This window comes from Nicotiana tabacum, chromosome 3 (assembly GCF_000715075.1).
Source record: "Nicotiana tabacum cultivar K326 chromosome 3, ASM71507v2, whole genome shotgun sequence".
NCBI lineage: Eukaryota > Viridiplantae > Streptophyta > Magnoliopsida > Solanales > Solanaceae > Nicotiana > Nicotiana tabacum.
In genome coordinates, this window is record NC_134082.1 from 48888418 (window position 1) to 48905183 (window position 16766).

A 16766-nucleotide genomic window follows, 5' to 3' on the forward strand; every position below is an offset into this window, starting at 1 on the left:
TCGGTAGCTCTGTCTAGTTTGACTTACTTTTCGTTTTGGCTAATCATCTTGTTTGACTTCAATGTTAAAGAAAAGCATCTTAATGTTATCTTTTTGGGAAATTTTCGTTCCTATACCATATAAGAAACTATATTACCAAATATGTTCATAGTTTACATATTACCTACCATGCTAATAGTATTTTTACAAAATATAGACAATTCATTAAATAAGGAATCATTGTAGCTGTAGGTTTCCTTATTTAGGCGCGCTAAAATTGGGGAATTAAATATTCTTCCAGATCTTCTACAACGCAAATCACACACATTCATAATAATTGTCGGATTAGTTTCAAAATTTTCAAACTCTGTTTTTTGCGATACACTCTGTTTCAACCTTTTTTCTGATTTCACAAATCAAAAATGATTAAACCTTCTACAATTCTTCTGCAACAAACGCAATTATTTCTAAATTTTAGTAATACAAAGAAAAGGAAAAGAGAGCAGTAATTCCACCATTGACAGCCATTAAAAAGTTTTGAAGCTTTGAATTCAAATTTGGGGTTTCAAAATTATTATTTGTTTGGATTGGGTGTTGTTGAAAATAATTGGGAATATGGTTTGGAGTTTATATCTCAATTTTGAGGGGTTTTGGTGAAAATTAGACTTGGTTTTGACTGAATTTCGGATTGAAACTCGAAGAAGAAGAAGACGACATGACATACATTATATTGCAGAAATTGTAGAAAAATTGTAGACTGTTGTTTATTTATTTTTCTTTTATTCATTTACATATTGTATGAAAGTTGAACAACATTGTATACAAATTATATTTAAGTGGTATTTATATTGTAGTTATATATAACTTAGTAGAAATAATGTACGAAAATTGTAGATAAGTTGTATAATATATAATTAGTTGTATGAAAATTATTTTTACTATGTATAAATTAGATACAAAATATACAAAACACATATTGTATAAATTTTGTATGTAAGTTTTATGTTATTGTAGTTGTATTTAACTGGGTGGAAATAATGTGTGAAAGTTGTAGAAAATTGTAGATAAGTTATATTTCTCTATAACGGGAGATGTTGGCATATCAAGTAACTTTAGTGTTCCAGACGAACATGCATGAAAATAAAGATAAATTCTGTTATGAACAGTTTGTAGAAATTTTGTAGATAATTTGTAGAAACATTGAAATTCTGTATTTTCATATTAATTTTTCAAATGATATGTAGTTTTATTGTAGAATAAATGTAGAAAACAAGCCATTGCGAGTCTTATTTGACTCATTCCTCACATTCAATCTATTCTACAAATTCACGCCTCTATAAATACAATACAACCATACTTTCTTGAATTTAAAGGTATAGCAATATATATAACTTAAAAAACATCTTCTCCTCTGCACAAGTTAGCTCCAAAATAGACGAAGTGGAATAACAAGCTCCCATCAAAACTTTTAACACAAAAACACAAAGCTCAAAAATAAATAAACAACAATCTACAATTTTTCTACAATTTCTGCAATATAATGTATGTCATGTCTTCTTCTTCTTCTTCTTCTTCTTCTTCTTCTTCTTCTTCTTCTTCTTCTTCTTCTTCTTCTTCTTCGAGTTTCAATCTGAAATTCAGCCAAAACAAGCCTAATCTTCACCAAAACCCCTCAAAATTGAGATATAAACTCCAAACCATATTCCCAATTATTTACAATAACACCCAATCCAAACAAATAATGATTTTTGAAAACCCAAATTTGAATTCAAAGCTTCAAAGCTTTTTAATGGCTGTCAATGGTGGAATTACTGCTCTCTTTTCCTTTCCTCTTATATTATTGAAATTTGGGATTGCGAGATAGAGAGAGACGTAGAGAGAATTCTCAATTCTTTGCACCAACATCCAATCCAAACAAACAATGCCTTTTGAATACCCAAATTCGACTTCAAAGTTTCAAAGCTTTTTAATGGTTGTCAATGGTGGAGGGGTTATAGATTTTCGCTGGTTTTAGAAGAGGAAATCGTGGGTGTTTGAAGAGAAAATCGTGGGGATTTGGAGAGAGAAACTTGGGGGAGTGGGAATATACGGTTGAGTAAAATTAGGAGACTAATTAATACCATTAAAATTCTAAAATGGTACATAAATAATAATTAGGTATATAGAAGGTAATTATATTAAAAGTTAAGCATGAAGAGTAATATAGTTTACTATATGACATAAGAATGTAAAAGTTGTTATCTTTTTCCGCATGGCCTAATTTCATAGTAGCACGCAAAGTATTATCCATCGTTTGTAATTTGTTATCTATAACAATTGTAGAAGTGTCAATGTTTAGTATTTTAGCGTCTTGATGTTTTCCATATTTCCATTTACCTTGAAATGCTTAGACATATAGAGGATAATTGTGCAGATAAATATTTACCAAATACGTAGATTTTAAGCTCCATCCGGCTCTTCTTGATAATGCAAGTTTTTTTCGTCGTCGTCGTCGTCGTCATTATTATTATTATTATTATTATTATTATTATTATTATTATTATTATTATTATTATTATTTATTTTTTATATAGACTAACATTGTAAAAAAGACGTTACTCGGAAATTGTTCAAACTTGTGGCACCGAACTTAAATGATAAAGGGGATGTATGAGAAAGGGTTGATAAATGGTCTTTAGAAGTGTATATTCAACTAAACTGGTGATGGCAACGATAATTGTTGTGCTACAGCCATGAGCACAACAATGACTGCTCAATCGTCCTACCTAGTTCATTAGATAAGAATTACTCGTCGATTTTGTCACCCTCAAACTTTGCAAATCTGGCAAGTTCACTTTTTTGTTGTTGAGGGTAAAAAGGAATTTTATTAGTCAGTTTTCTTTTTATATCTCCTTTTCATTTTCCCTCTTTCTTGCTGTTGAACAACTGTCTGATCTTCTTCTTCATTGTCCTTATGTCTTCCATCGTTGTCTCTTGTTTTCGCCCTCCATTTCTGTTTCTTGTATTATTATAGCTTCGTTTTCTTCTTCTCGCAGGCTTTGTTTGCTATTTATTAGTTTCCCACATAGTTGTGAAAATGGATAGTCATCTCTTTATATAGTCATCTTAACCTTCTTGTTGTGTTTTGTAAGGTTGCTTTCATAAGTTAAACCCAAAATCTATTTTCTTAACACCTATATATATATATATATATTATTTAAAGGAGAGGAAAAAGCCCCTACTTAAACCAAGTGGCAGCCTAGAAAAAAGCCATATCGCATAAGTAGTTAATAATTAGTTATTGATTATTGTTTTTGAATTTAAATATATATAAAATAATACAATAAAATATTTCATAATAAAAAACGAAAATTAAACAAAAATTGTTCATTCAAATTGGAAAGGAGTTTCAAGTTGGAATTTTTAAATTATTTTAAAATACAAAAAATAAAAAAACTACCAATTCAAAATTTCTTTTTTAAAAATAATTTTTTCCTTCTAAAAATAATTTTTTTATTTATATAGAAAATATTATTGAGAATAATATAATAAAATATAAAATATGAAAATATATATCTTCTATTATATTTTAAAAGAAAGTAGCATCTATATCTAGGAGAGGAAAAACCTCTCTCCTTAAGCAGGTGGCAGCCTAGAAAAAAGCCACATGACATAAGTAGTTAATAATTAGTTAATGGTTATTATTTTTTGAATTTAAATATATATGAAATAATAAAATAAAATATTTTATAATAAAAAATTAAAAAAAAACTTTCCATTCAAATCGGAGAGTAGTTTCAAGTTGGAGTTTTAAAATTATTTTCAAATAAAAAACTAAAATAACAAAAAATAAAAAACTGCCAATTCAAAGTATATTTATTTTCTTAAAATAATTTTTGTTTTTCTTTTTTAAAATAAAACGTTTATTTATTCAGAAAATATTATCGAAAATAATATAATAAAATATAAAAATATATTTCTTCTATTATATTATAAAAAGAAAGTAGCATACAAATTTTTTAATAAAATAATATGCTAATAAAAGTTTCTATTAATAATGTAATAATACTAAATATTGGACAATATAATAAATAAAAATACGAAACAAAAAAGTTATTCGATGCCTGTACAAGTCTCATTAATTTAATAGAGATTTTATTCAACAAATTAATATACTATTAAAAATTTTAAATAAATTAATATGCTAATAAAAATTTCTATTAACAATGTAAAAATAGTAAATATTGGATAAGTATATAAAGAAAAATATAGAACAAAAAAGTTATTCAATAACTATACAAGCCTCTTTAATTTAGTAGAGGTTTTATTCATCAAAATTCAGACAATATTATTGAAAACATTAGAATAAAATTTAAAATAAAAATATTATTTCAAGAGTAATAATATATATATATATATATATATATATATATATATATATATATATATATATATATATATATATATTCTATTACAAAAAAAAAATAGTAGACAAAAATATTAAACAAAGTAATATGCTAATAAAAATTTCTATTAGCAATGCAATTATACATGGATAATATATTAAAGAAACATACATAACAAAAAGTTATTTGATGACTATATAAGTCCCTTTAATTCAGTAGAGATTTTATTCATTAAAATTCAGATAATATTACTGACAACAACATAATAAAATTTTAAAAAAATATATTTCAAGATTAATAAAATATATATCTTCTCTTATATTACAAAAAGAAAGCGAGCAAACAAAAATATTAAACAAAGTAATTTGCTAATAAAAATTTCTATTAACAATGTAAAAGTACTAAGCATTGGATAACAGAATAAAGAAAAATATAGAACCAAAAAATTATTCAATGACTATATAAGTCCCTTTAGTTTTATGGAGATTTTATTACTGGGTATATCATATTGACAAATAAGATGACAGTTGAAATTTATTAAACCAATATAATCTAATATGTTCAAACAAACTCGATCATAATTTAAGTTAATAAATATTAACCGCGCATAGCGCGAGTACTACTACTAATTCTTCTTTTAACTTCAATTTCTATTTGTCTGAGTTGTCGTCTCTTCTTGTCTTGGACAATATTCCTTTTTCTCTCATTTTCTTGAACAATTTCAATATCCTTTTACTTTGCTGTACAAATATTAAACGCTTACCTTGCTAAACTTTTGAGAAACATAATACTAAAAAGAACTTTTAAAGAATGGATCCTTTTCCAACAATATAGACCCTAGTGTTTATACGAAACTTGGTAAATTAATTTTAATTGCTAAAAATTTAAGGAAAAATTATGCTATATACCCATAAAAGACAAAAAAATACCTGTATCTACCACATTCATTTCTTTTTCATTTCATACCTTTGCGGCACATCTATTTTTCTAGGTGCATTTGTACATCATGCCCTTTTACAATTTTGAATTTAAAAAATAATCTTTTTAGATCTCTTATGTGTAAAAGACATATCTCTTACATGTAAAAGTAAATTTTTCATGTAATAAAAAAAAAAGATAGAGTCATAAACTTAAAAATAAGTTTGTAAAGGGCCAAAAAATCAATTGACCAAAAAATATTAGCATTATTATTATTATTTAGAAGAGTATTCATCATTGTTTATGCTAACACATTCAATACCATATTTAGAAAGTAAATTTGCTCACGCTGAATTTTATTTCAATGATGCCAATAAGCGTTCTTTTTAAGAAACTCTATTTTTAACCAATTCTTTGGGAAGGGTAGTGTGTACGCGGACCTTACCCCTACCCTGAGGTAGAGAGGCTGTTTCCAAATAGAAACCCGGCATCCTTCCCTCCAAGAACTTCCCACCTTGCTTTTGGGGAGACTCGAACCCACAACCTCTTGGTTGGAAGTGGAGGTTGATTATCATCAGAGCAACCCCTCTTGTCAAATAGACTAATAAAAATATAGAAATAAATAACTAGAGTACAACAAGAGGTAATTAAGAAAAATGCTAAAATCACAAGCTTTTTTATTAAAACCTAAATTAAAAGAGCATAGTATGAACGACTGTCCAAATTTCTGTTTGAACATGGGTATAAAAGATGTAATATTGACAGTACTTTATTCTTAAGGGAAAAAAGTAAAGATCTCCTTGTGGTACAAATATATGTTGCAACAACAACAACAACATCCCAGTATAATCCCACAAGTGGGGTATAGGGAGGGTAATACATGTACGCAGACCTTACCCCTACCCGAGGGGCAGAGAGGTTGTTTCCAGGAGACCCTCGGCTCAAGAGAGCAACAAGAGACGATATATTAGTACTATCAATAGACTCATAATAAAATAACATAAAATACATAACATAAAATAACAAAATAATAACAATATAAGAAATATAGGAAATACGAAAAGGATGGAAGGTATATTAATATCCAACAGATAAAGCCCTGCATCAGTAGCTGATCAGTAACATCCTAAGACTAACTCCTAACTGGCTAGTCTCACTCTAGTGCACTATAGAAATATTCATAACTTCCCCCTAACCTACAACCTTAATGCTCGACCTCCACAATTCTCTGTCAAGGGTCATGTCCTCAGTAATCCTAAGTCGTGCCATGTCCTGCCTGATCACCTCTCCCCAATACTTCTTAGGTCTCCCTCTACCTCTCCTCGTGCCCACCACAGCCAGTCGCTCACACCTCCTCACTGGCGCATCAGTGCTCCTCCTCTGAATGTGCCCGAACCATCTGAGTCTTGCTTGCCGCATCTTGTCCTCTATGGGGGTCACGTCCACCTTCTCTCGAATATCTTCATTCCTAATCTTATTCATCCTTGTATGCCCACCCACCCACCTCAGTATTCTCATCTCTGCTACTTTCATCTTCTGGATATGTGAGTTCTTAACCGGCCAGCACTCGGTCCCATACAACATAACATGCCTAACCACTGCTCTATAAAACCTACCTTTTAGTAACGGTGGCACTTTCTTGTCACACAAGACTCCCGCCGCTAACCTCCACTTCATCCACCTCACCCCTATACGGTGTGTGATTATAAAATTAAAATATTAAATTTAAGTTTAAACTTCTTTTTTGTTTGTTTGTATTTTTTAATATTTATTGAAGAAATGAACCGGTCCTCCATAATACCCTTACAATATATGATATATATCATGTGGGTATCATTGAGGACTAATTAGTACTTTTTGAAGGAATGAACCGGTCCTCTATAATACCAGTCAGTATATGATATATATGCCAATTTGGTATCATAGAGGACTAGACTCTTTTTTAAGAAATAAATCAGTCCCCTATGATACCTGGTCAATATTTGATATGTAACATATGAGTATCATAGAGGATTGAGGAGTATTTTTTTTTAAAGGAATGAACCATGTTTCTATGATGTCTTGTTCGTATATAATATATACCATGCGAGTATCATAAATGACTCAAGAGTATTTTTTTTTTTGGAGGAATGAGTATGCCCTCTATGATATCCTATTAGTATATGATATATACCAGATTTGGTATCATAGAGGACTGAATATTTTCTTGGAAGGAGTGAACCAGACCTCTATGATACCCTATCAATATATTATATGTACTATTTGGGGATCAAAGAGGATTGAGTGTGTTTTTGAAAGGAATGGACTAGACCTTTATGATACTCTATCAGTATATGATTATACCATGTGAGTATCATAGAGGACTAAGGAGTATTTGTTTTGAAGAAATGAACAGTCCTCTATAATAACCTGTCAATATATGATATATACCATGTACTTATCAAAGTATACTGCGATAATATACTTCAACGGCTACTAATATATTATTTTTGATGTACTATATGCTAAAATAAGTTATTTCTGATAATTAATATAGGAAAAAAATAAAAAATATTACAGTTATCTTTTTTATTGTTGTAGTGAAAAAAAAAAAGAGAGAGAAAAATAAAAAATAGCAAAAATAAAGGAGTCAAAAAGGTGTGCAAAATTAGATTATGAAAAAATTAAAAAAAAAATATTTAAAATAATAATACATGAAATTAGAAAAGAAAAAGAGAAAAAAAAGAAAAGAAAAGCAAAAAGAGAAGAGGAAGCATTTATAATATATAACTTGTTCTAATAAAAATGAGAAAAAAAGATAAAATATATAATATATTATTTTTATTTAAAAAGGCGAACGAATGTTTCTATATTAGTTATCTTTTCTATCATATAAAAAAGATGAATAATGAAAAAAGCAATAAAGTGAATAAAATTTGATTATGGATTAAAAAAAAGAGTTAAGTAAAATTAAAATAGGAACAAGAAATAAAGAAAGTAAACAAAAGGAAAGAAAAAATAAAATATATAAAAAAAAGGAGCCAAAATTGAGTGTGGAATTAAATTATGGTGAAAAAAAATAAAGAATATTGTGATTTGTGCAAAATATAAATAAACAAATTCGTAACTCAAGCATAGTTCTGAGTCTCATGATATAACAACAACAACTTCTACTACGTTCGCCTCAATCTAAAACAACTTGGAGTTACTTATATAAATTCTCATTAATCATGATTTTTCATTTAAAATCATCTTAGGCCCATATTATACAGAATAAGATTAAAAATAAAGAGTACTAGAAGTTATATATATATACTTTCGACTAGCATAAGTATCAGGGCATTTGCATTTATACCCGTCTTTTGGGTCATGTTTTAACTTATACCCGTTTTGCAAAAAAAATTGCAAGCGTACCCACTTTTCGCGTAACTTCATTCATACGAGCCTGAAGTAGCAAAGACAATCACGCAAATTTCAGCATTCTAGTAGACAAGCATGAAGTAGCAAAAATTGCTGAACCAAGTGTTGGCTGAAGTTTTTGTTTGTAATTACTGAACTTAAGCATTCTAGTAGCTGAACTTTTGTTCTTTATCTGCTGAAGTTTTTGTTTGTACTTGCTGAACTTAAGCATTCTAGTAGCTGAAGTTTTTGTTTGTAATTGCTGAACTTAAGCCTTCTAGTAGCTGAAGTTTTGTTCTTTATTTGCTGAACTTTAGCATGTTTTAGCTGAAGTTTTGTTCTATATTTGCTGAACTTCAGCATTCTTAGAACTGAAGTTCTAAAACAGTAATGACAAATTGTCATTAAGATCCAGTTGCTATAATGGAATTATCAGAAAATTTGAAAAGCAATAATCCTATAAAATAAGATGTAGGTTGATGTATAACGGCAGTAGTTTCATACTATTATTTTCTGCCTCCTGATGCCAAATTCATGACTAGTGGGATCTGATCATACTGGTAAAGATCATTTTGTCTCTGTTGCTCCATTTTTACATATTCTTGGCTTCTCTCAGAAGGGGTATACGTGTATACGTACCACTATAGAAGAAGAACAAGAAAACGAAGGAGGAGAAGGAGGAGGAGAAAGAGAGCTAAAGTTGTTTAAAATGTGGGAAGTTAAAACTTTTAAAAAAAATGGGTATAGATTAAATGGGGGCGACCAAATAGGGCGCCCGTGCAATTTTTTTTCCATAAGTATCTCTAATAAGGCTAAAAGACTTCTAAAAAGCATTAAGCCTAAAGAAATGTGCTAACTTGACTAAACATATTCCCTACTAATTGGTTATATCTACGTAGATCTTTTTCTTTAACTGCGCCTATCTTTTATTAAGTTTGCATGATTTTTAAGATAGTGTAGGACTTTCATGACAATTTCCTTTCAAGTGATTTTTGGTCTGGCTCGTCTTCTTTTAATGCCTTCATTCATCATGATTTTACTCCTACGGACCGACGCACTTAGAGGTTGATGCAGGACATGACCAGACCATATCAAACGACCTTTTTATTTTAACCTCAATATATGTTCCTTGCAATTTCTGGCAAATATGATCAATGTTAATCTTATCAAATTTTGTATGATAATATATTTATCTTTGCATTCACGTCTCTTCAACGCCCATCTTTTGAATGTATTCGATTTTAGTGGCTCAAGATTCACTCTCACATATAGCATTGTTGATCTTATACCACTCTATAGTGAAAGTAGCCGATTAAAGTCGATTGCTTATTAATGTAAACTCGATTTAACGCGAATTGACTCAACGTACCAAAACTCGGTTTTTCTTGACCTGTGTAGCGAAGCTTATTTGGCTTGCCTGAATGAGTTAGCCAACAGAAAAAGACTTCGACACACACGACGTTTATATCAAGCCATATTACTTTAGTATGCTTACGTAATAAATTGAGGTGAAATTAACATGAATCAACTATTGAGTGATAAAAAGTTTTACATAAGACGCATGTTATATCGTCCTTGATTTGGAGTAAACACTAAGCACAGATGATTTTAAGTGACATTTGATGGAAGGCCAAATAGATGGGCAGTCCCTTAAAGTTATCCTCACTTTTTATTTGACACTCAATCTTAAGTCCGCTCCATTTGAACACTCCAACCACACCTCGAATGTATCATTTAGACACAAAATTCATAAACAGCCAAACATAATTCACTCGCCACAGTGGCGAATAAAAAAGAGACACATGGATTTAACTTGAATTAATTAATTAAAAAAAGCTTTTGAAACAAAAAAGTTAAAGAAAAACAAGAACCCTACGCTCCCCTCCATCATCTTCCCCGGCGCTCCCACCCCTACCAAAAGAAAAGAACAAAGCCCTAGAAAATGGGCTTGGCCATCCCTAAAAATAGTGTTAAGTCAATGTCGTAAGAAGGAAAATCAAATGCTCCAATTGAAACAACTGGATCCTAATCCACCTGTGAAAATCAGAGGGAATGGAACCACGGATCCTACTAGATTCTCATCTATATTCAATAAAACTTCCCTGTACGATCCGTGGCCTCTCGGAATAATAACTCTCTGTCCATGCAACTCTGATTCGTTTAGAATTCGGAAACAAAATCCTTCACTCCCATTTCCTGATATTATTTGAGCTTTCCGATCGTTGTTTCTGCGGATATTAACCTCGTATCTGAAGGGAGAAGGGTCGTAATTGTGTGGGAATCATGAATTTCTTGCAGATTGAATCAGGAGCTTTAGTTTTTGACAATTGAGAGGATGCAGGGAGTTGGGAAATGGGATCTGGGAGTGGTGAAATAGGGCTTAGGTCTTTAAAAGTGGCTAATTAGAGAAGAAAGAATCTTAGTTGACAAAAAGAGGAGAGCAACGAAGAAGAATAACTTTTTTGTGATTTTTCCGGCAAGCTCCATTTATTCCGGTAATGAAAACTTAGAAGTAAGGTGAATGGTGATGGAGTCGTTGAAGGGAGAGAGAGGGGAAGGGATTTGCCCATGTATTTGGCCAATTTAGTTTACGCAAAACCTCGTACTACTTTTTAATTTCTCAATCATCATGGCTTTACCATCATTGCCACTTGTGTTAGGTACTGAAAAGTTTACCAGAAAGCCTTTCTGTCCAACACCTTCTGCTGTTAGAGATCGCACTCTCTTTTATGGAACAAGCTTATGGTCGGTCACATGTACAAGCCTTTGTCCTTCTTCTATCCCATGCATAAAGAGGCCAATGCCTGTCGCACAAGCTTGGTGATGGGAGTTCAATGGTGATTTTTTTAAGTGATTGGGGTAAAACTACTCGTGATCCAAGTTTTGTTCCTTCTCCGCGTTTTATGGGAGAATCTATCTTCCCATCATCAAAAACTAGATGATGTGTGCTGAGAAAATTCTCCTTTCCAAACTCCAAAATACATGCACTTAAAGCTTAGGTTGAAGGTGAATCAAGAGTGCAGAATCCAACTCGTGCTGAGCTTTTGAGTGCACTTATTTTCAAGTGTGCTAAGGGCAAAATTTAATGCTGACAATTCTTGAATGTATCGAAAAAGGGGAAGCATCATTTTCCTATAACAAATTTGATACTTATGTCTGCAGCAATTTAATCAATTTTCCTCTTTCAAGCATAGACTTTGGACTCGGAAGACATGAAAGGATGAGTTCAGCACCTGATCCATCAAAGAATTCGTTCTTCTTAGTTGATGACAAGATCAAGCTCAATCAATGGTGGTGTTGACGCACGAGTAATTTTAGATGCTCAACATATGTCTGCCCTTGAATGTGATTAAGAATTCCTCGAGTTTGATATCCCACTTCCAAGTCATTAAGAGAAGGAGAACAATTTCACCATGTTTCTGTACTTCAAAAGCTTCATGAAATGAAAGACATAAATTTTCTCAGCTGTGCAGTAGCCCTGCTCCGAGTTTTTTTAGCCATTGTGTCATATATGTAACTTAACATTACTGAGCATTAATCAAACTTAATGTTCTACAGAATATCAGCTTAGAAACTTTGTGATTATAGCAATTCTGGAACATATGTCTACAGTTCTATATTGATACTCGCCTTCCAAGATAAACATCAGCAACTAAAAGTTAAAAGGTAAATTCTTCAGTAACAAAATACATCCATGGATTAATGAACATTCAAATCAAACAGTTGCATTTACGTTCACCATTCACGGGACTATAATCTTAACCACTAAAATTAGAGAATCCTCGTGGAACTACTGAAGTTAATATGAACATGGGCTATGCTTTAGCAACTGGATCTTTATGCACAGCAGTGTTCACCTGTTTGGAAAGGTAAGCTTCATAGATTTCTACAACAAGCCTGGGATCTTTCTCCACAAGTTCTTTGTATTCTTCTCGCTTGCTGAGCTTGTCCATATTTTCCATGATCAATGACAGGGCTGCATCAAGCAAGTTCTTTGCATTGTGCTGGTGAGCAAAGGCATAGTTAGGAAGCGAGTTCTCCCAGTTTAATTTGGAAATCAGAAACTTCTCACAATACGTCTTCAGATGCTTCACTTGGTATTTTTCTGCCAGAACAAGAAGGTCACAAGCCATAAGCTCATCTAGGCATGCATCGGCAGTGTATAAATAGGTCACAAAGGCACGAAGTGCATCATATGACACGTCACTAATTTTAATTGTGCCGCTAAGGCTTTCTTCCATCTCATTTTCAAGCATTGCTCTGAACACGGGGGAACGACTGGCCTGCATGAAATATCCAAATTTTGGAAAAGTTAGGTGCAAAAACTATATAAAAAACTATTTCAGTGAAAAATAACAGTTAAAACAGTAAGGAAATCATATAAAACAGATATAAAGAAAGAGGAGACTAAATTCGGTATGTTTTTCAGATGCTCAGAGCATATCTAAGCAGAAAAGAATGAAAGAAACAACGATAGGGGAGATTTAGTTTTCGTGTCTTGGAGAACAACCATAACAAAATGATCATGAAATACCGATTATTAAATGTAAGCTTTGATATGCTACTGCTCACAAACTTTCACGAGCTCCGTCATGATGATTCAGCGGAAGATGAAGACTCCAGGGGCCGAAGAGTAGCAACATGATCAGGCAAAATGAGTCCCTAACATGCGAATAAGCTTTTGGCAATTTGCAAATTGTCTAATGTGGCATGTCTTTTAGCTATTAAGTATAAGATATAGACTGGAAAAAATTACATCAAATGCTGTAAAACATCAGGTGTTCTTCTTTTATACAAGTTCAAGAAACAAGCATTTACTTTCCCTCCTTCTTAGGAATCAGTTTAATATTACATTCTTCAATATGCTACAGCAATCAATGCTGGTATAAAATGACAAAAATTACCAGCAGGACTCTAGATGACATGACTTACATTGTAGATCAGCTATTAAATTTTCCAGAAGAATATCAAATATGGAGTGAGTTTGAAAATTTCTAGGCGGCCTAGCAGGCGAGCATGTTGTTGAAGGCTTCCTTTGAGTGTGTTCCTAAGCTTTAAAGCTCAGTGAAGCTCAGGTTGGAAGCTTTGCCTCGGTTAGGTAGCTTTTAGTGCAGATCCTAAGGCACTAAGGCATGTTTCTCGTCTTTCTTATACTATGTCTTAAGAGGATAGCAGCATACTTGCAAAGTGAGATTAATTGTTAACAAAATATCATGAATAATATTTTTTGATTTTTTTCATTGCACTAGCGCCTTCATTCGGTAAAGCCCATGCTTCTATTTCTAGTTTGAGCTTAATCCCCCAGCAATTCTTGGTGCTTTTCTATGCTTTCACCTTCGACAACTCTGCAGGACAGCACAGAAACTTAGTCCATCAACTGCAGCTTTGCCTTTTAGCAGTAAAACCATGAGTCAATTAATTTCTTCACAGGCTTCCTCCAACTTATACAGCCAAATGCACTAGTCTTGTTGCAGATTTTGAGCATGTTCAGACAAAAATGCTTAACAGAAAACAACTCCAAACAACTTTAGCCTCCCATCACTAATAATAGCAGCGACCAAGCCCACTATTCATACTCCAATAATAGAGCGAAAAGGTCTAACTTAAAACTCCCAGCAATTTATTTTCTTTCAAAAGCACCATTTTTTTTTCTTTCAAAAGCACTTGATCTACAATAGGAGTGCTATTCTAGTTGCAACAATTGTAAAATACACTGTAGAGGCTCGGACAATTCCTTTTTCCTTCAGAAAGTTCTTGAAACTGATGATTCCATCTAATCATTTCTCGTGTTCATACTTGGACCACTTTTGCACTGGTCATCAACCTACCAACCGAGGCATATCTAGGATTTGATGTTATGACTTTGAGATCGAGATTTTACCATAACTTATTTGATTTACTAGATTCGAGATCAATTGTTTGTACTTATCTAGAGAATAAGTTGAACCCTACATCAACCCCTGATATTTCCTAATGAAAGAGATACTTGTATTACAATGCCTCATCCATTAATCTCCATATATAACAATCAACTCCACCTCAACCCCAAAATTAATTCGTGTCGATTATATCAGTCCTCTATATCTACCGTTAGACTACTTTGGCACTGACCGTCAATCTACCGAAATCCTATCTATTTAATGATAACACAATTTGTTCAATCAACTGCATACCCATTAGAAATACACCAAGTAAGAAAAGAATTAATGTTGATAACAAAAATTTGTTCAATCAAATGCAAAACCATTAAAAACACATCAAAAATTCAAATGGGTACTGACCAGAACAGCGCGATTTGCAGGAACGGGAACAGGGTGAGGGGTAGACTTGCCATTTTCATCATCATGAGAAGCGACCAAAACGACGTCGGAGAAGAAGGGTACGGTATTAGTGGAAGAAGACCGTTGGTGGTGGAGGTGGTGGAGAGGGTCAGGTGGGGCCCAGAAACGGAGGAAGTTAACTTTGGATTTAAGGTCTTCGATCTCACGCTTCAGCTCTTCCTCTGTCTCGCTAGCTTCCTCGTAACACTCCCTGCATGTGCCCGCGTCACGTGAGCTGTAATCTTCTTTACATGAGACGCACTTCATTCGTGCTTCCGATGATGTTTCTTCTTCCTCGTCGTCTCCCTCGTCTTCTCCGAAGTCCACTGACGGCGTCGATGATCGCCGCCGGTGATGCCTTCTCATCTTTTTGTTTCTTTTCCTTTTAGGAATATTCTTTTTTCTCTCACTCTTTTCTCACAGCTGCTAAACCACCTTTTTAAAAGTTTGCTGTGCCTGTGAGCATGTGACAGACAAGAGTGGAGTACGAACCTTTTTATTGTCATTTTTGATAAAAGATATACAAATAGGTGTAAAAAAATTACATTTATATATATTGCTTGGCGTTATATATACGGACATAGGTATAACATGCTGTATTTTCATGCTATATATAGCGTACAAATACAACACGCTATACCCCTAATTATGGACCCACCAATAATTGAAATATGTATAGCGTATATTCAAAGAGCGTTATACATCAAAAATTTCAACCCCCGAGCTCGCACATTTCCTATATAAAGGGCGTTAGGATTTTAGGAAAATCTATTCACAAAAGATTCATCCATTCAATCTTTTCTTGTTGTTAAATACTCAAGCATTTTTTCGTAATGTCTGAAGAGCGTAGAATAAGAGTTTCATTATATTGGGGGGTGGGGGGTGGGGGTGAAGTTGTGATGAAGAATAACTCAGTGAGGGGTATAGTTTATCTCCACGTGGTCATGTTAAATTACCACTTACAATGGAGTACGATAAATTGATATCGTTGTTATGCAAAAAAAAAAATGAGTGTGAGGAAACACCGAGTGATACTTAAAGTAACCGGAAGATATCCGTATTTCGTCACTCCGCAAGGGCATGCTTTTTACTCGGAGTTAAACATCTACGATGATGAAACTTTGAGGGATTTTCTGAGGACTCCGGATGAATACCGGAAGTTTCTTGTAATCAAAATGTTGGATATGTACGTCAAAGTCGAAGATGTTCCCAACAATGAGGTTGCCGGACAGGTTCCGGATAACCCCTAGTTATTGGGTAGTTATTCTGGAGCAGTTTTTGCCGGACAGGTTCCGGATGAAAGAGTTTTCCTTGATTTAAACTTATTACCCCCTGCTTTTCCTAATTCACAAGACGAGTGGTAAATTTTAATTTTCCTTTGTGTTACGATTCTACATTTTTTGTTGTATTGAATTTGTATTAATGCTCATACATTTAACAGGGGGTACCGACCGAATATGAATTTTATAAATTATGAACCCAAGCATAGTTTTGGTGTGTTGGATCATGATGGTCCATCCGGTAGTCATCACCTAAATGAAAATGTCCATCATGGAATTTCATCACATTACGACTTGTAAGTGAAGTGATACAGCTATATGGAAAGTATTTATTAATTTTAGTAGCTTATTATTTTGTTGATTTTGCAGTGAAAACAAGCAAGTTGAACCATATGTACTCACTCAATTACCCGAAGATGACGTATTAAATCGGGATCTGGCAGATGCACAGAGTGAGGAAGAGAACAGTGATTACGACAACAATGCTGATGAATCTGGAGACGATA

The 16766-nt window shown here is 32.7% G+C and overlaps 1 protein-coding gene across 1 annotated transcript; it reads right to left on the reverse strand.

The window, feature by feature from the left end:
* Positions 1 to 12338: 12338 nt before the first annotated feature.
* LOC107817216 (BTB/POZ domain-containing protein At4g08455-like) lies at positions 12339 to 15456 on the reverse strand. The gene is made up of 2 exons (XM_016643006.2): positions 14942 to 15456; positions 12339 to 12943 (listed from the first exon to the last, which is right to left on the reverse strand). The coding sequence occupies exons 1-2, from the start codon at positions 15344 to 15346 to the stop codon at positions 12476 to 12478; spliced, it is 873 nt and encodes a 290-aa protein (XP_016498492.1). The 5' UTR covers positions 15347 to 15456; the 3' UTR covers positions 12339 to 12475.
* Positions 15457 to 16766: the final 1310 nt, after the last annotated feature.